The 23,372-nt window shown below is 39.6% G+C and overlaps 1 protein-coding gene across 13 annotated transcripts in view; it reads right to left on the bottom strand.

Annotated features, from left to right (window-relative positions):
- Positions 1–23,372, bottom strand: part of LOC120515930 (plectin-like) — a 618,214-nt gene that overhangs the window by 117,358 nt on the left and 477,484 nt on the right. For all 13 annotated transcript variants that reach the window (XM_039737314.1, XM_039737315.1, XM_039737318.1 and 10 more), the window contains exon 2: positions 6,239–6,300. In XM_039737314.1, the coding sequence (XP_039593248.1) occupies positions 6,239–6,300 (62 nt within the window). The remainder of the gene's footprint in view (positions 1–6,238; positions 6,301–23,372) is intronic.

The following is a 23,372-nucleotide window of genomic DNA, read 5'->3' as shown; positions in this document are numbered from 1 at the left end:
TCAAATAAGACTCCTATTACTAAATTCTTTTTTAGGCTACAGCTAATTGTAGCTGCTTTTCTGGGTGAAGTGCCACGTTTGGTTTGGCATTAAGGCGGCACCCTGGCTAGAGGCTAACCATTCAAATGAATTTCTGCGCTTTCTCTTTTCCAGGCACACAGAACAAAGTTTGTAGTCAAGTTGCTCAATTGCTCTCAAAACTAAGACCCTTGTGCATAGACATTGGTCATAAAACTTGATATTACGGTTAAAGTATTCACAGATTAGCCTTCATTGCTATCAAAATGCAGCGCGGTGTCTTAAGTTGCTGTGTGTATTCCGTTTCACTGCTGTTATTTTTGACTTACTCTGTTACCATTCAGTATATCCAAGAGAGAAGCAATGAAAGAGGGCAGCAGGATGAGATCAAGAGTCGGGTCATGTGAAGCTTCAACACGTGTTCTGCTTTAATATGCAGAGAAAATGAATTTCTTCAGATGGAATGCTTTGGAGCGGAGTACCCAGTCAGAGGCTTGTCTAAGTGGCCTGTACTAGAAAACTCTGAGCTAAGGAGCAGACAACGCATATGTCAACACAGGCAGAGGGACATTAATAATTTGTCATATGAATGTGTTAACACACTTACAGAGGTGGTGTTCACCCACATTCAGTACTTAATAGGCACAATATCATTCCTGTGAATGGCTCCATGCTTAAACTGATTTGATTTGTAACAAAGGTCGAATAATTCATTTCAACTTAATCTGTCCTTATAGAGTACACTATAAACATTATCAAGTCAAGTCAAGTTGGGGAGCATGCACTAGTACAGCGCATTGCCGCACCCACTCCACGACGAAACAAATCGGGATCCCGGTTGGCACCTCCCCCCAGGCAGACACGCGGTCCAGTCCCACACTCCGGAAATGACCCTCTATCTGCCGCTGCCAGGTGTTACGTGGGCGATCCCTTGGCATGGTCCAGCCACTCGGGTCCCCAACAATGAAGATTTTACGAGCTGGATCACCCTCGGGGAAACGCGCCACAAGGCCGTAGTGCCGTAACTGACGCTCCCTCACAATACAGGTAATGTGCTTCATTCGGGACTCCATGAGCAACACAAAGTCAAACCAAAGGTACCCAAAGATTTACCCAAAGGAGTCCAGTCTCCATCACAGGTCACTGGATAGCGTCCATGTCTCCACATTATTATGTGGAATAATAATAATTCATAATATTAATCAACTTAGTGAAACATGCACTGTTTTAAATTTTGCATATTGATGTTATTATCTAACAGCCAGTACAGAAGTACTAAAGTTTATTAAAACAGGCTATCCATCCATTATTAAATCCACTTATTTGATGGTAACGGGAAACAGGGCACAAGCTTCAACATAGCTCATACAGAGCCATGGAGAGGAAACCATGCAGATATGGAGAGGATGTACACACCTCCATAAAAACAGTATCTGTGCCAGTGTACCAACACAGGATTCTGTAGCTATGAGGGAGTGCGGCTAACATTGCACCCCTTAGCTGCTGAACTATAGCACATAAGTTTTAAAAATGGCACACTTTTTTTCCACAAAAAGGCAGGCTTTTAAATAAATAATATTATATTTAGTTTACTCCCAAATATAAGGGAAAAACATCATTAACTGGATTCACTATACAATTCTGCTTCCAGAGACTCCATTATGCATAGCAACCATATGTTTCTGCAGTCAAGCTGACAACAAAGCTGCCAGACATTTTAATTTCTAACAAGCCAGTATATATTACTCATAACTTTTTTTTAGGCGTCACAAGCAGCATGTGGTTTTACACTGAGGTTGCTATAGAAATACACCAGTACCAAGCCCTACAGACAGGAACTAGATTGCTACCAGTTTCCCCTTCAGGAAACAACGCCTACAGACTCATCATTGATGGCACAGTCTGATGATTTAATAGACAGGATGGACTTCATTTTTGGAATGTATGTGAAAAACTAAATAAAAATAACAGGTAATTTGATACAAATATACAAAAATGGCATTTCACTATTTATACAAACGTTATACTTCACATTAATAAAAATACAGGTTTGTGTTTATTTGAATTATTTAACAATGAAGATATTTTTGGTGAAGTACTCAGTGTCTCTGAGCATGAGGGACCAAAGGCAAAATGCCTGGTGTTCACAGATTGGCCAAAATAATATGCTTTGGCTAACTGTTCATTGTAAATATGTATCTCTCATGAAATCAATGATAACATACATTATCTAATATAATTTACCTGTGAGGAACACCAAGTAAATCCTAAGAATGCTCATGGATACATATTTAAATTCAAATTTGATCGATCTATCTATCACATAGTGCCTTTCATATCTGTCTATCTATCTAACATCATGATTCAATGGATTCAGAGAGAAATCCCAGGGGACTGGGTGCCTTAGTGCATGTGCTCCTATTTCTTCAGGTGGGGAGGAAGGGATTGCAAGTTGGCTGAAAAGTAGCCATGCCCAGTAAGGACTCTGAAAGCCAAGGAAACACCCTGTAAGGTCAACAGCAGGAATAAGCAGGCAAATCCCTTCCGACGATGTGACCTAAGACCAGACTATAAAAAGGGAATGTGGAAGGGGGGTAAGCAATTCATTTCTGGACTGACACCAAAGGGGGAACTCTGCCATATGCAGGGTGTTATTTATGTATAAGATGGGCTTAGTCTAAGGGCAAAGCCTTTATAAATCTTGGGTCAATAGTCTGCATGATTTTTTTTAGGAAATATAGAATAATGTTTTAAGAATTTTACGGACTGGGAGCTGTGCAACGGCAAAGAGAAACTGAATACATTTGCCTATTCTTTCTGCCCTCTGATGGACTGGCACCCTGTACAGGGATTGTTCCTGCCTTCTGCCAAATGTTTTCTGGTATAGGCTCCGACTTTCTTGTAACTCTATTCAGGATTCAATGGGTTTGGAAAAACAAATAATTAAAAGAATAAATTAATGAAAGCATATTCTTTAATTGACCAAGTTAATCATCGGTAGAAAGTAGAAAGGTTGACAGGAAAAATGACATATTGCCAAGCTTGAATGCCCTCCAACTTACTACATAGAGACAGTTAGTACGGGCGGGAGGGTGGCGCAGTGGTAGCACTGCTGCCTCGCAGTTAGGAGACCCGGGTTCGCTTCCCGGGTCCTCCCTGCGTGGAGTTTGCATGTTCTCCCCGTGTCTGCGTGGGTTTCCTCCGGGTGCTCCGGTTTCCTCCCAAAGACATGCAGGTTAGGTGGATTGGCGATTCTAAATTGGCCCTAGTGTGTGTTTGTGTGTGTCCTGCGGTGGGTTGGCACCCTGCCTTGTGCCCTGTGTTGGCTGGGATTGGCTCCAGCAGACCCCCGTGACCCTGTGTTCGGATTCAGCGGAATGGTAAATGGATGGATGGACTGTTAGTACTGGAAAACTTCTTGGATATAAAAATCTTGATTTTTTTCTGGTGAAAAGGGCAGCCAAATTGCAATAAATGATACCAGTGCCAATATGGACCCACCCAGGATGACTTGCAGCCAAGACAAAAACAGAGAGGGAAATGATCCAGATTTTTTGGTTGAAAGGTATGCACTACACCACCTTTGTAATTTAAGTTGGATTTATCTGTTAACAGATCTCACCGTTGTATTTTCCCCACTTGATTTGAACCCCATGTCACTCATGCAAACCCCTTGGGAACAAAGGCTGCAAGTGACAAGTCAAACCTGACTTATGGTAAGTAAAACATGTATGTCAAATTTCAAGTCTGTGGCTGGAAAAATAAACTGTGCCTAAAAGAACAAACAAACAAATAAACAGAGATTGTACTTCATAGATACAGAGATAAAACCTGGTTCTTCTATCGCAAGATGTCTCTTTCTGGCCGTATGAACACTACTAGAGGGTTCACACTAACACTTCTACAGTGCCTTTCTTACGTATCTGCTGCACTGGGTATTTTATTACCTATCCTTCATTCTAATGCACAGGAAAGACCAATTTCTATCTACCTATCTGCCACTCATACAGTGCAGTGTGTCTTTGACATGTATCACTCATATAATTACTCAGCAAAAAAAGAAACGTCCTCTGACTTTCAACTGTTTTTACTTTCAGTAAACTTAATGTGTAAATATTTGTATGAACACTAAAAGAGTCAACACCATAAGACATAAACTAAAAATGTTTCACAATGTGTCCCTGAATGAAGGGAGGCTCAAAATCAAAAGTACCAGTCAGTATCTGGTGTGGCCACCAGCTGCTTGAAGTACTGCAGTGCATCTCCTCCTCACGGACTGGACCAGATTTGTCAGTTCTTGCTGTGAGATGTTACCCCACTCTTCCACCAAGGCACCTGCAAGCTCCTGGACATTTCTGGGGGGAATGGCCCTAACCCTCACCCTGCGATCCAACAGGTCCCAGACGTGCTCAGTGGGATTGAGATCCGGGCTCTTCCACTGCGAGGATGATCAGCTGTCCTTCCTGTCTCCCTGTAGCGCTGTCTTAGGCGTCTCACAGTGCGGACATGGCAATTTATTGCCCTAGCCACATCAGCAGTCCTCATGCCTCCCTGCAGCATGCCTAATGCATGTTCACGCAGATGAGCAGGGACCCTGGGCATCTTTCTTTGGGTGTTTTTCACAGTCGGTAGACAAGTCTCTTTAGTGTCCTGCGTTTTTAGAACTGTGACCTTAAATGCCTACTTTCTGTAAGTTGTTAAGGTCTTAACGACCATTCCACAGGTGCATGTTAATTAATTGATTATGGTTAATTGAACATGCATGGAAAACATTGTTTAAACCCTTTACAATGAAGATCTGTAAAGTTATTTGGATTTTTAAAACATTATTGTTGAAATACACAGTCCTGGAAAAAGGAACGTTTCTTTTTTTGCTGAGTATAGAATCTTGTATGTGTAGCAATACATTGATATGGTTGACATGGTTAAAGTGTTGTAATGTGAACCATATGGTCGCAGGTTCAACTACTCAACAGCAGCTCATTGACTGAGTCATTAGACGTTTTAACTGTTGCACACTCGTGAATTTGTACGCTGCCTTGGGGTGCTGTTCAGTATAGAAGGGCGCTACATTAGAAGTGTGTAAAGACAGACAGTATGTTTTCCGTAATATATGGTTCTCAAGGTTCTGAAATCATTAGCTCTAACACATACTGCATAAAGTGCTTTTAAGTACAGCATGAGGATGTTTTGTACACTATAATTACTGCTCAATCATTCTGCAGCCTCCTTTCGAAAGTGTTAAGATTACAAATATTTGCAAAGGTGCAATTACTTGAATATGTCTGCGTTTTATTTCTGTGTTTAACTCGTTATTATCATCTGGCATGTTGTTTGTTGACCGTAAAATAAATTATAGGGGAAGAAGACCGTACTGCAATTGTAAATAATCAATCATAACGTGATGATGATAAGCTATTTCCTTTACTAGAATTACCGTGATAAGATCAGTCACAGTGATGGCTTCTTCACAAAGGAAGCCGGTGGCTCTGCCTGAGTTAGCCTTGAGCTGTACACTACCAGTTAATGAGCAAGCATTAGGTGAGGATTACGCTTATAGGGAACACCAAGGTCAGGTTACAGTAGGTAATTATTATTATTTTCTAAATCAATATAGGGTTCACATGGAAAAACAGATAATATTTCAATTGAATAAGAATAATATTGCAATTAAACTTTCACATTACCAGATTCGGGGAGTTTAAAATGATTAGTAAATGATTTAGGTAAAAGAAAATCTTACGAAATATAACAAAGACTTTGGTGTGCATAGAGTTTTCTTAAAAAACCTGACATGGCATACATGTCGTTTATGGTTTACACCACGGGATTTATTGTCGTTTTGCTTTAACAATTTATAACAAGTTTTGACCACACACTAATTGCAGAGTAATAATTTTCTAGTATATTTTTGCGATTAGAAACATCTGATTAAATGCATGTTTATATTTTGTATTTCCCTCTGTATTTTAGAGGGCATTAGGCTATTTAATGCACATTGACATTTTCCAAGTAATAAGGACAATATTAAAGAAAGCTACTCTAAACCATTACACTGTAATGTTGCACAAACACAGATGGTGGCATAAAAATATTAATTCACCATATGGAAGAGGATCAGTGGTCTCTGTCACAACAGTGGGCAGTACCGCATTCAATAGAAACGATACATGTTTGACCTTGTCTCTGTCTACTTCCTCTTAAAAAAGACAATTCTCACCTTTATCAAGTGCTTGTTGACCCATTTTGTGAACGTCTTTTTCTGTACTCTGTCTCGCTCATCTGCAAGAGAGGAACAAAGTGATAAATTATTATATAAGAATGTGGACTCTTTTCGTTTTAGAAATAACTGAGCAATAAGAGTGCATCATGCAGCAGCAGGAAGAAGCACAGCAATCAGGTTACCTTGTGGCGTTTATTTACTTTTTACATTAACTGAAAAAACTACAACAACAAACAACAACGTCACAAGAATAGAAATTGTCTGATATTCTAATGATTTAAAACTACTATAATAAAACAAGACAATGGATGGCCTAAAAGAGCATTTGACTTTCAAACATTGTGTAATGCATCGAGGAAAAAATCCTTTTGTCCGTCACCTAGCATCTACTGTATACAGTTTTTTTTTTTTTTAATTATTAATTTGATTACAATCAATACATAGCAATCAAGTTTTTACAAAAAAAAAAAGAATTATGCTAAGAACAGATCGATCCCCACCCTTGAGAGAGAGAGCAAGCCAAACGGTGTAAAATTTAAGGCTTTTAAAAATACCTAAATCAACAAATTCTCTGTGCTTTATAAAATCATTTCAAAATATTACTGATTAGATCCTGCCATGTTTTGAAAAAAGTCTGCACAGATCCTCTAACTGAGTATTTGATTTTTTCCAATTTTAAATAATATAACACATCAGTTTCCCACTGACTTAAAAGAGAAGAGTTTGGGTTCTTTCAGTTTATCAGAATAAGTCTGCGTGCCAACAGTGTAGTGAATGCAATCACAGTTTGTTTGTCTTTCTCCACTTTAAGACCCTCTGGAAGAACCCCAAACACAGCTGTTAATGGGTTAGGAGGGATTGTGAGTCCAAGACTGTCTGAGAGGTAATTAAAATTTTTGTCCAGAATAATGTTAATTTGGAGCAGGCCCAGAACATGTGACCTAGTGAGGCTGGGGCTTGGTTGCAGCGTTCGCAGGTTGGATCATGCCCTGGAAACATTTTGGAGAGTTTTAGTCGAGACAGATGTGCTCGATATATAATTTTGAGTTGTATAATTGTATGCTTTGCGCATATGGAGCTTGAGTGAATTCTCTGCATTGCTACTTTCCACTCCTTTTCTGATATATTAATTGAGAGGTCATTTTCCCAGTGTCCTCTTGGATCTTTGAAAGGAAGGGATTGTAAAAGGATTTTATATATTGTAGAGATGGAGTCTAACTCCTTGAAATTGAGCAATAATTTTTCCAGCGTGGATGAGGGTGCAAGATGAGGAAAATCTGGAAGGTTCTGTTTAACAAAGTTCCTGATTTGAAGATAGTGAAAGAAATTTGTAGCTGGAATGTTAAATTTGGAACGTAATTGTTCATAGGATGCAAAGACGTTGTCTATATAAAGGTCTCTAAGCAAGTTAATTCCAAATTTTTTCCAGATATTAAAAACTGCATATGTTTGTGAGGGTTGAAAGAGGTGGTGTATACAGTTTTAAAAGCATCTGAACCAAGCACCACTGAATGAAAGTTTATAAAGAAGACACGTGCAAAAAAATATTAATTAATTAATTAAATAAAACAAAATTGGCCAAAGCTGGGATCATCATACACTCTTTTCATGTGGACTGTGTAGGCTAGGGATCTGCACTGGCAATCGGAAGGTTGCTGGTTTGAATCCTGTAAATGCTAAAAGGGACTCTGCTCTGTTGGGCCCTAGAGCAAGGCCCTTAACCTGCAATTGCTCCGTCCTGGGTATGATGTTAATCTGCATCCATCCCTGCATGTAGGCCCTCCAAAACTTTGGGGTTGATGGCACAATTGGCACTCCAGCCACCATAAAAACCCTCACACTGGTTCCACTCCATCTGAACTAGTGTGGTGCTGAGGTGTCACCTGTTGCATGGCTGCGAGGTGGTTTGTCATGTGGTGAGCGCATGCTCCTAACCTCTCTCTCTGTGTATCAATGCCAACTTACATGGGCATTTGACCACAGTGCTAGCACGAGTTCTACAATCCTCCATCCCTCCACTAACTAATAAGCATCTCCTAAAGACAATCAAATATCAGTGTGACTACAGGCCTTCTAATTATCAAAATCAGCCTTCAATTTATTCTCCATTTAAGAAGTTTTATAGTTTCTCAGTTGGCTTCACCATGAAATACACTCCAAATACCAGTTTCATCTGCAAGAATAGAGCTTTGCAGTCATTTATGAATAATGAATTAAAAACCAGTCATTTCAAGCAGTAATAGCCATTAGCAACACTAGTAATATCCTGGTTCTTAATCAGTTTAATGGCATCTTGATAAAAGCTGCTGGGTGTGTCCAGACTTTTGACTGGTACTGTATATTAAAGCAGAAGTTACCAAAAGTATGTGGGCACAGCAATTCAAGAACGTCTGCTGGCAATTAATGCTGACTCAATGAAAAAATATGACAGCCTGAACAAAGTTTCTTGGCACTGCATATAAAATGCTAAGACTGGGTGCAGCCCCCCACATCCTGTTTGAATAGAACAAACACCTGAGAATTCCTCTTATCCAGCTAATCTCCGAAAAAGATTAAATCCCACACCCTGCTCCAGCCCTGGCATCACAGTGACGTACACAGCCCCTATGACATATGGGCAGAACGACTTTACTCCATATTGTAAGAATTTGAATTGCTGCGTTAACTCTCCGGTAGTAAAATACCAAAGGAGAATGATATCACAGTGTGTCAGAGATTAGACCTCACCTGTGCTGTAACCAGTGCTTGAATCTCCTGGCCATTTACAGCCATGATTCATATGATAACTGCTCCCTCTCTGTCTACAACTCTCACTGCCTTTCAGCTAAAGTAGTAGTTAGCACTGCTGGGTGTTCCCGTTCCTATTTCTGCAGCTGGAGGGGGTTACCTTCAGAACTTTTTCAGTTAAATAATGCTCATTACGATGTAAATACTGCGCTCGCGAAAGACGGAAGCCTGTTTATCGCTCCAGCAAGCTTTTTCTAAAATAAAGCAAAGTACAACTGATCTAAAACATGGCACACATTTAATTTTATCTCTTCAAATTAATCAAGAAACACATTTTTATTGACTTGCTGCACTCCGTAAGATAGGCATTTATTTCACCTTTAATTGCTATTCAGACTATAAACTTTCCCAATTCAAGAAACTGAATCTAAATCATTTTGTTCATCTTATATCTAGATTACTCTTCTTGCATGACAAGGTTGCTTGGGCAGAAGTATGTAACAAAGTACGATGAGATGAATGTCCATTGCTGAATGCGTTAACACATTGACCCTACTCGATCTTATCAGGTCAGTCTACTTAATACCCTGCACATCTGTAACTGACCATGGACCCCAGGGAGGTTTATTTTCTCCAGTGTTTCTGTTGACTGGAATTTTTTGTTTTCCTCTCCTCCACTGTCATAGTTCAACAATTAATTCAAGGACAGATATTTACTGTATGTTAACCCGTTTTGAAATACTGTGTCTGTTTAAACTAATCTGTGTCTTTATGCAATAAGTAATTTGCAAAGTAAGTAATTACATTTTCCCGTGAACTTGTTGAAGTGTTGAGTCTGTACTGAGTAAACAGTGCTATACAAAATAAACTGAATTAAATGGGTTCTATTTATTGTGGAAGGAAGCCACAGTACCTGGTAAATTCAATGCAGACTGTTAATGTGTCAGGACATGAACCCACGTTTCTGTAGCTGCAAGGCATCAGTGTGAACAACTATGGGAGTAAGCTCCCTAAGACTAAAACCATCCAACCAATGACTTTCCCAGCCCACCTATTCCATTAAAGGCTTGTGGCGGAGCCACAGCTTATCTTAGAAACACGTGGGCAAAGCAGGAGGCCAGTCAATTGCACAGAAACACAAACAAACGCTCGCGACTGCAGGTCAGAGTTTTTAGACAGTCTATGCATTCAGAATTATTACATGAATTTTCCTGGAACTTTCAGTATTACAGTTTATTTAGTGAGTCCTGGGCAGTCGTAGGTCTGACATCTCCAGCAACTCAGTCCAACCAAGTTAAGTCCAGTCAAGTGGTTTTATTGTACCATCCATACACCATATTGCAGCATGCAGTGGCATGTAATAACGTTCCCCAGGACCGCGGTGCAACATATACAAAAACACAGGTCAAGTGCAAGACAAGTGAACAACTAGAATATAAATAGACAAATAAAAAAATAATGAATAGTGAATAAATCGATTTGTATAAAAATATAAGCATGACACAAATTATGCGCCATTACTGACCCTTAGATATTCTGGTTTCTTCTCCAACAGAAAGGAAAACTTGTAAGCCTTGGAATTCAAAGATGATTCTCTGAATGAAATGACCCTATCTTCTTATTTGACGTACACGATACTGCAGAATACTCGGGTGGGGTGGGCAGCCGGTTGGTCCAACATTGTCTATAAATTTGCTTTACACCCGATTCTGCACCCCCACACGTTTATTTACTCTAGAAACGCTGGTAGCTCCTCTCCATCAATGTCTACTGGCTGTAGTTCAATGATAACATTAAAGGGTAGATATTAGTTAGGTTGGGTTTCATTTATGATCATCAATTTGAAATTGCTTTGCTCTGCTGTCTGTCTGTATTTTTAGATATGTACATTTTTTTTTGGTATGTATAATTTTACCTTGAATTGTACAGTACTTGTAGAACTACTGCAGCTCGTTTAAAAATGCATTGAATTGCAATCCAAGTTGTAATCACCATCATTGTTTTCTACCTCCTGATTTTCTTTAGTAGTTTGTCACCTTTTTTTAATTAGGCATTAATTGTTACATCAATGTTTTCCAATTAATGTACTAGTCTCAATTCCCTTTATGCCCATTGGAAACATGTTCTGCTTTTAGCCCAAGGAGATGGCAATCACCAGACTGTGACCCAAGATTTTAAAACCTTTGATTCTCCTAATGATATTTCCCACTTGGTAGGGCCCTCTAATAATGCACACCATACTGAGTCACTGCGTTGCCTTAAAATTTAACCTAATTGGTATATAAATAATATATAATTTATCCTGCTGCTTTCAATGCAGGCTTATTCCTCCATGGCTAGGGATAAAAAAAGTCTTAATTTAACTTGGCAAGAGTGGGCAGCAGGACTGACACAATACTCTCTAAGAAGAATAGTTTGAATGTCCACTGACAAGTAAACACAAAGTGACATTGGAGCAACTTAAGAGTTGCTAAGGTGGAAGGAAACAGAAAAAAAAAAAAAAATCAATGAAAACTAGAAGCAAACCAAAAATGAAATCACCACAGCTGCCAAGTGAAGCGGTGTAAAGCATTGTGACATGGCAGTGCAGGCTGCTTTCATTTTGTGGCTCACACATAATAATGCAATTAAAAAAGCAAAATGGCACACCGTCCTACCCCAAAAGAGATTTACTATAAGCAGATCAGAAATGCAGGTAGCATGCATTTCTGCTGCTGTCTAAGGCATAAGGAGGAAACCTCAGATGACAATCAAAGCTCTGGTTCGTGGCCAGTGATATCAGAGGAAACCATAGGTCTTGGCTGGCACACAGCTTTTGCATCCTGCATCAAACAGAGAATCTCTAGAATTCAGTTAAAATCTCTCTTCTTAACACTGACTCTTATAAAATTGGAGTATGCCATTGAAGCCCAACACTTGCTGGACAGATGAAAAACAAGATTTCTTTTTTTTAAATGTGCTACCATGGCACCACCCCAGGATCCTGACGAAAATGGCACTACCTCCATTATAAAAGACTAAGGGGTTTAATTTAACAAACGCTGAAAGGTTCACAGAGGCAGGAATGAAGTACTTGACTTTCTTAGCAATGCCTCACTAGATTGGAGTGAGGCAAATGAGGTCCTTGCTATGGCGTTGCCCGTGTATCTGTGCCCAAACAAAAACATCTCAGAAAATGGCACCATGCTGCCATCACCATCATAATGTTTAACCCTTCTAACTAGCTGGGTTTCTCACTTTCTTGACCATAAAAATACAATAATTTCTGTTCCCACTTCTCCAGTCCTTCATTCCTGTCAGAGACCGCTTGCTCACTTCCTCCCAGATCCAAGCTCTTCTGGTTCTGACAATTAGTATCACCCTAGAAAGTTCACGCAGTTAGGAAACCCTAGAAACAAATTGAATTGGATTAAGCAGGTTTGGGAATATTATGTTATTACTAGTAATACTCTGACCTGCAGTCCTTGAAGAAGCACCAGGCCACTCCACCGAGGTTGTTGCAATGACCTCATAATGTTTAAACCTTCTAACTAGCTGGGTTTCTCACTTGCTTGACCATACAAAATACAATAATTTCTGTTCCCACTTCTCCAGTCCTTCATTCCTGTCAGAGACCGCTTGCTCACTTCCTCCCAGATCCAAGCTCTTTTGGTTCTGACAATTAGTATCACCCTAGAAAGTTCTCGCAGTTAGGAAACCCTAGAAACGTGAATTGGATTAAGCAGGTTTGGGAATATTATGTTATTACTAGTAATACTCTGACCTCCAGTCCTTGAAGAAGCACCAGGCCACTCCACCGAGGTTGTTGCAATGACCTTCATGACTAGCTCATGTTTACCTCGGCTCTGTTACTGAAAGACATACTGCATGCTTACATAGCTGTTGACTTCTTGGCAACTATGGCATGTGGTCGTGCTATCACTCACCATGAAGAGGACCCAAAGTCCAAGACTGTGGCAGAGGCCCATACCTCCTGGTCTTTGGTTGTGTATGACTGTCTGTGGTACTCAGAGTGAATGACTTGTGTTTATGATGAAAACGACCATTTGGCTTGTGCAATGTGCTTCACTATAAGCAGAGGTTGTGGTGCTTCTTTTTGTGCCAACATGGCATGCACACACAACTTTGCTTCTCCTATCAGCTAGGGAATGTGGTGCTGTCATCCTAGCTGCTGTGAGAAGGACCCAAAGTCCAATTGTGTGGCCGAATTAGGCAGCTCCCCTAATTACTGAGTTGCATTACTCATGTCACATCATACGTTCTCGATTAAAACCAAGATCAAGGTTCAAAAACCAGTCATTAATGAGTCTTTTTGTAACAGACAACCCTTATCATTTTATACATGTAGATTATGATGGGGTCCTCTAACAATTTCCATATATCACAGTGGAGTTGCAATTCAATGACCCTGACAGTTCATTTAAACAAAAACATTTATATTAGGTCTTTATTTATTTAGCACATGCCTTTTTTTTACAAATCAGCTTCATTTTATTACATTGTTAATGAGTCAAGCAACTCACTCAGGGCCAAACTGTGAATCAGGGGTCATGACTGAATTGACAACTCAGTGATTTACAGTTCATCATCACAGCCACTTGATCACGTAGCCTTCTGGATTGTTCCATACCTGATGATAAGCGAGGCCTCAATATGCCATGTTGCCAGTTATAAGTGCAACAATGAAGAGCAGGGGGTAAAGGTAAGTAAACCAAGCGATGACTAAGCCAAACAAGGGTTGAAAAATGTACGTGATCTGGGGCCAAGCAAAGGGTAAGAATACTGTGAGGATGCATTTAAATTAATTGTCATATCCCAATACGAAAAAACAAAGAAATAAAGTTAAAAAAAAGCTTTTAGCTCTTGTAAATCTATTATTTTATGAGCCTGAACACTAGGATGTCAGGTTATGCATACCACCATCTTTCAGAGAAGCAGGACAGTGACTACAAATGAGGCCCTTGCTATGGTGTTGCCCATGTATCTGTGCCCAAGCAAAAACATCTCAGAAAATGGCACCATGCTTCTATTACCATCATAATGTTTAAAATCACACATGGAAAAACATATGCAATTTTAATGGCATATTCCTTACAATAACAGATTCTAATCCCTCATTATAAGAAGGAAACTTTCAAGTTTCTACTAATTAATGGTAGCCCTCCTAGCAGAATATGGATTTTCAATGAGGTGCCATCGATAGGGCAGTATGTGAAAATTCCTCTGCATCACACAGTTTGTATACTAATTACTCACAGCACATTATAAAGGAATCCAGTTGTTGTGGCACTTTGTGGTCCTTTGCCTTCGTTGACTATTAATCGAAGTTCTTGTTCCAAATAATACCAACATAAAAATTGGGCACATCTCTTTTGTGACCACGATTTAAAAATTAACTTAGCAGTCCCTGGAATCGCATTGACATGACTGCTTCAAATCACATACGTTGCTTCTCTTTATTCTTATGGTTTCTTTGCCTTCTTAGATGTGTTTTCCATACTATGAATCTTTTTAACATAACCTCCACTTTATTTGACAATGCCTAATGGGCTTCTCACCTTTTCAACCCACTAATGTCATTGTGCTGAACTTCAGAAGAAGCTTGTAAAAACAACTTGGGCTTTTTTGGGGAAAGCACAGCTATTGGGAGTAAGTTGTTGTCTTTACACTGACAGAATGATCATATCCTGATGGATCCAAGTGACTTAGATGAGATATACTGGGATTTAGAATACTGTGGTGATTTTCTCTCACATTATATCTACAGATTTCTCTTTGAGATCCTGAAAATGACAAGAAGACCATTTGAGATCTGGGCCCTGATCAAAAAATTGCAGGGTCCAATTGGCAAAAATGAGTTGCTGTCTCACCCTCCATAATACTGTGAGGAGCTCAGCAGCTTTGGAGAACCATGGAATCAGTGCTGCCAATTTCCCATATTTACTGGGGCCAGCTGAGTCAGTTTTGGGTGTGTTGTAACACTGTCCTCTGGGCTACCCACAGGTAGAGTACCAGGTGTATACCACAGGAAGGCGATACAGGACACATTTAGGATAGATTCTAACTCTCAGCTTCCTTCTCAAATTCTTACAAGTACCTGCGGACAGGGCAAATGGGTATACGGTACTAAACTGGGAGAGTGGCCAGTGTAACTCAACGCACTACAGGTAGGTGGAGAGTTGTTTGCAAAATAAGCAATAAAAGAATCATGGAGAAGACAGACAGAGTGTGTTAATGTTTGGTTTAGAACATACAAGAATCAGGATGTCAATCAACTAAGAAGGAGCTATGAAGAGGATTACAACTAAGTGAACTCAATAAACAGGTTATGTGACCAAAAACATGGTGGCACACACCACAGGAATCAGAATCAGTTTGTAGGTTTATAGGGTTATTATTGGCATCTGCATTACAGAGCTGAAATTCTTACTTGCATGCGCTGATCAACATGTAAATATCAAAAGTATGAAGAATGAGCCTGGGGAAGTTGTAGCAATTCCACAGAAAACCACAATAATAAGTTACAAACTAAAGATGTGCCATCTGCCATGAGGTGTGTTACTCTGCAACCAAATCACGACCTCTGCTCGAAAAGAGCACTACCTACCAACAGTGCAAAGAATTACTTTAGTGAGCAAAAATCATGAAATCTTTACCCTCCTATGAAATATATTTTCTTGGCTGTTTGAACATAAGCTGTAAAGTGAGAACTCTCTGTTGGACACTACAGCTAATGGAGAGTCACATAAATATCAATAATGGTATTTTAAAATGGGAAATGGCCTGTATTTGATATAGCGCCTAACTAGAGTTCAAGAACCCCCCTAGGCGCTTTACAACACAACAGTCATTCACCCATTCACCCACACATTCATACGCTGGTGATGATAAGCTACTATGTAGCCACAGCTGCCCTGGGGCACACTGACAGAAGTGAGGCTGCCGAACCACCTTCCGACCACCACCAGCAGGCAAGGTAGGTTAAGTGTCTTGCCCAAGGACACAACAGCTGCATTCTCATGCCGGGAGCCAGGATCGAACCTGCGACCCTCCGATTGCTGGACCACCCGCTCTACCGACTGAGCTACTGCTGCCCTTATTTTAGATCAAAATCAGCTTTCTGGAGGATTCCACTAATAGCAAACAAACTCCATATTCTCCCTTGAAACATGTCATTAGATGTAGCAATATGTTTGCAAGGATTTTCTGCAAAATTATGTTTACCAGGCTCAATGGATCCTGGTTAATAATTGACTTGTATATAAAACAAGATCCAATATGGCAATACGGATAGAACGACTTGCCAAAACAGAGCTCATAACCCTCAACCCCTTGACATATGTAATCTTTGTCTCAGCTTACAAAAAAAAAGTCAGTTTTCCAATGGTCACACTTGATTAATATTAAGAAAATACTGTTTATCCCATGATTTGTTTTATATTCATTTCTCAAAAATCCCCAATGCACAGAATGCTGCAAAAACAGAAATCCATGAAGCTCTACCCGATTGTTTAAGCTTCAATTTGAATTGTGTCTTTCAGGGTGGTTGCCCATACTATTCAGACACAGAAAAACACAGTTTTCAATGAATGATATGAACCTGGGGCGTTGCTGCTTTAAACCCAACTGAAAAGACTCCAACATTTTAGGAACAATTAAAAAATACAACTTCAACTTCAATATTAAAACATGTGTCTGTCTGATGTATCAATCCATTCAGATTTATTTTAAATCCTACCTTTCATAGCCCACACTATTACAAAACAACTAAAAATACTGCAATATTATGTTAAAGTATGCTGCAATGGCAGATGAAACCTTGTTTTGAACAGTTTAAAAATGCATAATTTTATTCCCACCTTTGATGTCCAGTGCTGCATATTAACAACCCCACTAAAATAACAAGTTGGCAGGCCATTGAAATTCTTTTTTTTCCAAGCTGGTACTTTATTTACTGCATTATCCCTGTAAATGGTGACCTGTTGCAAACTGATTAACATACAGCATCCAAGTAAAGCTGATACCACATTACGCAAGTTCTACTCGGAGGATATGTTTAGACTTTCTGACTGAGGTTGCTGATTGCATCGCCAGACCATGTCAATATACACAAATAAAAATTGCTGGGCATGTCACATTTAGTGAATGCATGCCAACTTTCCAGCAGTTTTTCTCACCTTTTTTTTTTGTGATAGCCAGGAATGTGCCACCTGACAGAGCTGGTTCTGCACAATAGGTTAGAAGGTACGGCGAGTTTGGACACAGTGTTTCACCTTTTTTTCCCCCATTCTGTCGTGGTACATAAAACACGAGGCAGCAGATAGACAAGCTTCTCTTCTGTTTGCGAGGTCTAAAACACCCACATCCCTTAATTCTCATGGCTGCGTTATAAGAGCTGAACTTCCAGATGAACACTCATTGGTTGTCAGCTCTCATGTGCACAGAGCCAACCCCTACAATTAATGACAAAATCAAACCGGGTCGTAAGGTCATAGATTGGTTGAAGTGAGTCGCTGGATCTGTCATACTAGGTGAATGGACTTGATAGAAGCAACAACAACACTTATTTATATAGCACAAATTTATACAAATGTTGTAGCTCCAAGTGGTTAACAAGATGAAGAAAGAAAAGTTTATAAAAAAAAAAATAAAAATCTAAAAATAAGATAAGGCAAAACTAAGTAACAAATAATAAAGTAAGGTCTGATGGCCAGGAGGACAGAAAAAAAATCTGCAGGGGTTCCAAGGCCACGAGACCGCCCAGCCCCCACTGGGCATTCTACCTAACAAAAATCATCTCAAATCAGTCCTCATGGTTTTCAGGGTTCACGTGGAAGAATTAGATGGTGAAGCACATCGCCGACTGCCTCCATCATTTTACAATTAATTTGAATATAGTTGGAATAGTTGTCAAATGTGTCAGTACACCATATACAGTATGTGGCAATGATGATCCTATAAACCTATCCAATCACCTCTATTCAGTGAACTAGAAGTTTCTGGAAAGACTGGAAAGATGGAACTAGTCCTGGTAGCATCAGTACCAAGATGCACTTATGCAAAACCTTATACTCTTTAACCATCACTTACAAGGCATAAAGACAATGCTAGATGGATGCCCACACTTACTCATGCCAGCAATGATTCCAACATACACATCTTTGGGACATACGTGGAAACCGAATACAAATTTCACAGAGAAAGTGTCCACTTTCGGAACTGACTTCAAACCAAGATCTCCGAAGCTGTGCCTCTCGCATGTACAGTGTTCACAACCTTAACAGGTACTTAGTCATGCTGCTGTTTTAGATAAAACAGTTAGCCTGCGAGCACCAAAAAAATTTGAGTTTGGTTTATCTAACTAACCCATTAGAGCAGCATGTATTCTACAGCATTATGCGGAAACATTACTTGTTTGCAAACAAACTCTAACGCCCACAAAAACACACAATGAATATACACACCGGCATTCTCAGAACAGTTCAGGGTTGAATGAAGCCAGGGGCTATCCTGGCAGTAAAACAGACTTGGATGAAGTGCCAGGCAATTGCATCTTGCACAAACACAGCACATATTCTCTCACAGTGGGCCCAATTTAGGATCATCAGTCCCATCCACCAAGAATATATTCTGAACTTTAGGAGAAAAATCACAGTATCCCAGAGGAAGACCCACACAGACATGAGGAGAGTGTGTGACAACTCCACGGAGACAACAGCTAGGTGTGGGAATCAAACCCAGGAAGTTGGATTTGTGAGGCTGCATATTGAACATGTCATGTCATTTTTTTGAACGTGCTTAAGCCAGACCAGGGTCACGTCTGGAATGTGACCTGGAGCTTATCCCAACTAGCATGGGATGGAGGGCAGGAACAAATCCTGGAGAGGGCACCATTTCATTGCAGGGTGAACACACACATGTACATACACTAGGACCAATTTTAGCATTGCCAATTCACCTAACCTGCAAGCCTTTGGACAGTGGGAGGAAACCAGAGCACCTGGAGGAAACCCACACACGGAAAACCCAGGATGTGAACCCTGATCTTCTTACTGCAAGGCCTATTAAACATGAGAAATTGTATTACTGCAAGCAACAGCAGCAATTCATAAGCAAGTTCCAGTCCCTCCAATTTTAGTGGCCCCAATGAGTTCCAGCAGTGTGAATTAAAAGTTATTTTGCCAAGAACCTCAATATGAAGTGAATATCGCATTAGGAAGAGCCTTATGTTTGAACAAACACAGGCACACAAGGAAAATAAGGATGAGTACAGGCCAGTGAATCCATTGTAACTGTCTACATCCAGTCAACATTTAGATGTCCCCATGGAGCTACATTTTCTCTCATGTCTAGATGTATGTAAAATAACAGGTGTTTATAAAATACATACTCTTATTATTTGGGTGAAGGTTACAGAATAACCATTACTGCTAACTGGAAGGTATTCGTTTTTTAATTTCAGTTACTGTCTGCAACAAAGTGATATTTGAAAAAGCCTATTTGCCACACATTAGTTAACATTCCTTAGTTGAGTAATCCACAACGAAGTAGCAAAGTAGCAGGCACTTAACACACCCAGAGATTTCAAGGTAGCCTAAAAATGCTGATCCCCAGGCAACTATTGCCGAGTGATGTGTAACTAGTTGCAGGTAATCTTGTTGTTCAATGGGGTTGGGTGGAGTGGGCAAAGTGCTAAAGGGGGTAGCAATGAATCCACACATATTGCAAAACACAACTTGCAACAAAAGAGGACAAAGTATTAGGTGACAAGCTTGTAGCCTGACGTAGTATTCATTGATTGCTAAACAGTTATTTCCTTAGGATATTTTGTTGACTTGAGTCACAATGAGACAGATAAGAACAGCAAGCTCATTATAATTACTATGAAATTTATTCAGCCGACACCAATACCTAAAGTGGCTTGCATGCAATTTGCTGCAAAAATCTCTTCCCATGTTTCAACTTGAATATTGCTAGATTTAATAGTCTGTGGAAATATTTATAAGACTGAATGGCCAAAACCCACAAAGGATTGTGAAGATTTTGAAAAATGCATTTAAAAAAAAATATAATAGTACAAGAAATCTTCTGGGAACGACTGGCTCCCAGTCAGTTCTTGCCTTGTGGTCGATTTTGCTGGGACAGTTACCAGAAAAGCTATGTGGTCATGAATAATGTGAAATACACTACTATGTACCTATGCTACTTCTGTTACAGTTGGCATTCTGGGTTTTGTGTTTTGATTCAGAAGTTTAGCATTTGTTATGTTTTGTGGTCAGGTGGCCAAGCCATTTGTGTTCCCAAATGCTTTGCTGTGTGTCACTTTATAACCATGTCTATGTTAACACTATTATGTTTTAATTTAAAAATGGCATTATTAAGCGAAAACAACCTCTGCCCATACTAGCGTTTTCATATGGTTTAGGAAGATTATCTTGACTGAAAACAGATATGAGACATTCTTCTACACTGGGCATGCACATGGGGAAAAAAATGTCAGCCATGGGAATTATCATAAAACTGTAGCGTCCGGTAAACTATTATACTTTTGCACATGTATTGTATGCAGAATTCAAACTGTACAAAATTAAATGTAGATGCCTACGGGCAAGCAACACAACAAGCGCCATGGAAACCACCTCCTCTACGTCCATTATGATGGAATACGGTTTTCTTCTGTGAAGGGTTAAGAATCAGGGAATGAAACATTGTAAATAGCAGGATCCAATCAGGGAAGGGCTATGTAATAAGCAACAGCGGAAGGATATACTGTAGCTCTGGAGAGCATTTTCAAAAGTCTCTGTTTTAGGGAGTTGAGAGCATCAGGGTGGTGTGGGTAATGGAGGTGAAAATGGAGACAAATGTCCATATTCATGCATGAAAATGTAGCCGTGTGGATGGTGACCAAGACAGTTTGCTAATATCCAGACTGTCTTAAAGTTAATAAACTGCAGACTGTCTTAAATAGACTCTATTAAACTTTAAGAATATTTATCTTTCGTTATAATGTATAAAACCCAATGTGAAAGGTTCTACTGCATCCATATTACACATGACATTATGAGAAAGAAAAAAAAAGATCTCCCTCTTGCAAATGCAATACACCTGCTAATTACAGGTGGACTTTAAAGACAATGAAGATTTCAGCATTCCAATTGTTTCCCGTTTATCCATTTTTCTTTTTGATGACTCTAGCCTACCTAATTTGTTTCAAACATGTTGTTTCCCAGGGCAAGGTCACAAAAGAAAAGGCTTTTCACCTTCACATGGTGAAAACAGCAACAAAACGTACTGGTTTCTTGTGGCAGTTTATCAGCCATCTGCAGCCTATTCAGCCAATCAACATATTCAAACAGGTTTCACTGAGTTCTTCATTTCCATGTGCAGTAAAAGCTGAGACTTCACACACTGCAGAAGTGAAAAAGCCCTGAACAGCGTGTGTGTGTGTGTGTGTGTGCGCGTGAATGTAGAGGAGGCCAACACATTTGGATCCAAGGCATTTGCAGAATTCCTTATTTCCATTCACCGCACACATGAGCTTTAAAGGAGATTAGCAATATGAGCCTCCCAGAAAGCAACTGAGATCAATCACTTAACTTGGATATTTGGGATTCTGCTCATCAATTGCTCAAAATGATGTTTGACACTCAATGTTTCCAACTTTACAAAGTTACATTTTATTCTGCAAGCAGTGCGGCCTAGTAGCTAAGTTAAGCAGTGGACTACAATTTTATGCCAGTTCAGTTTCTTCCACTTAATCAGTCACTTAGCATGCCTGTATAAGTACCCCATAATATAACAGCATTCTCAGTTCAGGGTCTCAGCAGAGCCTATGCCAGCAGCATTTGGTATAAGTCAGAAAACAGCTCTGGGCAGGACACCAGTTCACTTCAGGGCCCATTCACACACACACACACACACACCCCCACACCTGGGCCAAACTGGAACTGCCAATTAATCTAATAAAGCCCATTATGAATACTGAAGGAAACCCCAAAGGGATAAAGAGAACATGTTTAAACTTTCTTTAAACATTAAATAAACAAGAATAGAATTTAAAATGACAGTCATAAATCCTGACTGAATAAGTGGGTTAGAAAATAGATGAATGGATTCAGGTAGCATGTTGAAGCAGTCATAGCACTGCTGTCTTACAACAAGGAGGCTGGGGTTCACTTCCTGGGTCCTTCCTGTATGTAGCTTGCATGCTCTCTCCATGTCTGTGTTTATTTCCTCCAAATGCTCTGGTTTCCTTTCACAGCCCAAAGATACAGATTAGGCGGGTTGGCATTGATTGGCACTAGTGTGTATGTGTGTTCACCATGTGATGGGAAGGTGCCCTACCGGGGATTGTTCCTGCCTTACTCCCTGTGCTTGCTGGGACAGGCTCCAGCTTCCCTGTGGCAATACTTGGGATATAGCAGGTTTGAAAATTGATGAATGGATGTAATGCTTACTTTGTTCAACCAGTAAATTTGCCATTTCTAGTTATTAATAGTAAACTAAAAGGTTTGTAAGATAATCTGCATATGTTTGGTATATGGCAGGAAAATTCCGGGCACCTGGAAAAAACCCTCTACAGATATAGGGTGAACGTGCAAACAGCACATAGAGAGTGATAGGCTGGTATTCAAAAGCAGTTATCTGAATCTGAGGATGTGCTAATCACTAGGCCACAATACCATCCACTTGAACAAGTATATAAAAATAAAAACTATATATTTGCAAATTATAATAAATCTATATCAAACATGAATGGTGGATTCAACCACACATTTCAGGTCTGACAAGGCTCTAAAAATGCCTCTCTGCATCAAATGACTTTGGATCCTATGAACACACTGATTGCAAATCTTTTATGTGGGATGTGAACTCCATCCATTACATAACTGACTATTAAACAAAAGTCTAATGGAGTCAGTAAACCTTGATTGTTAACTATGATGAATTAAAGTTAAGGTGTTCTGACAAAAAGAAAATGGAAATGTTGTAATCATATAATATATGCTTATAGAAAAGAGCATACGGCAACATGCAGCACAAAGTACAAAACTCCAACATTATAACTATGTAACATACTGCAAAAGTATAACTTCATTTTCTTTTTAAAACAAAAATTAAATTAAAACAATTAAATCTGAGTTATTCAGTCACACCCTTGGGCAAATAGGTGCCAACATAAATGACAGGCTCACACATGAAGGAATGTGTCAATTGTGCTTCTTTTATAGCACCTCAGCTGTGATTGCCCGACATGCTGGGCGGTATCACGTTTGCTGTAATGAAGGGGGCCGTGTTAGATTTGAATTTGACGTCAGACTTCACGTTGCCATAGCATATACTGTATGAAGCCTCTACATGGGGATGATGCCATTGTAACATTACAGAACTCATAATACATTTG

Source organism: Polypterus senegalus, chromosome 15 (genome assembly GCF_016835505.1).
Source record: "Polypterus senegalus isolate Bchr_013 chromosome 15, ASM1683550v1, whole genome shotgun sequence".
Lineage (NCBI taxonomy): Eukaryota > Metazoa > Chordata > Cladistia > Polypteriformes > Polypteridae > Polypterus > Polypterus senegalus.
The sequence above is the reverse complement of the archived record's forward strand: the minus strand, read 5'-3'. Positions and strand labels throughout refer to the sequence as shown.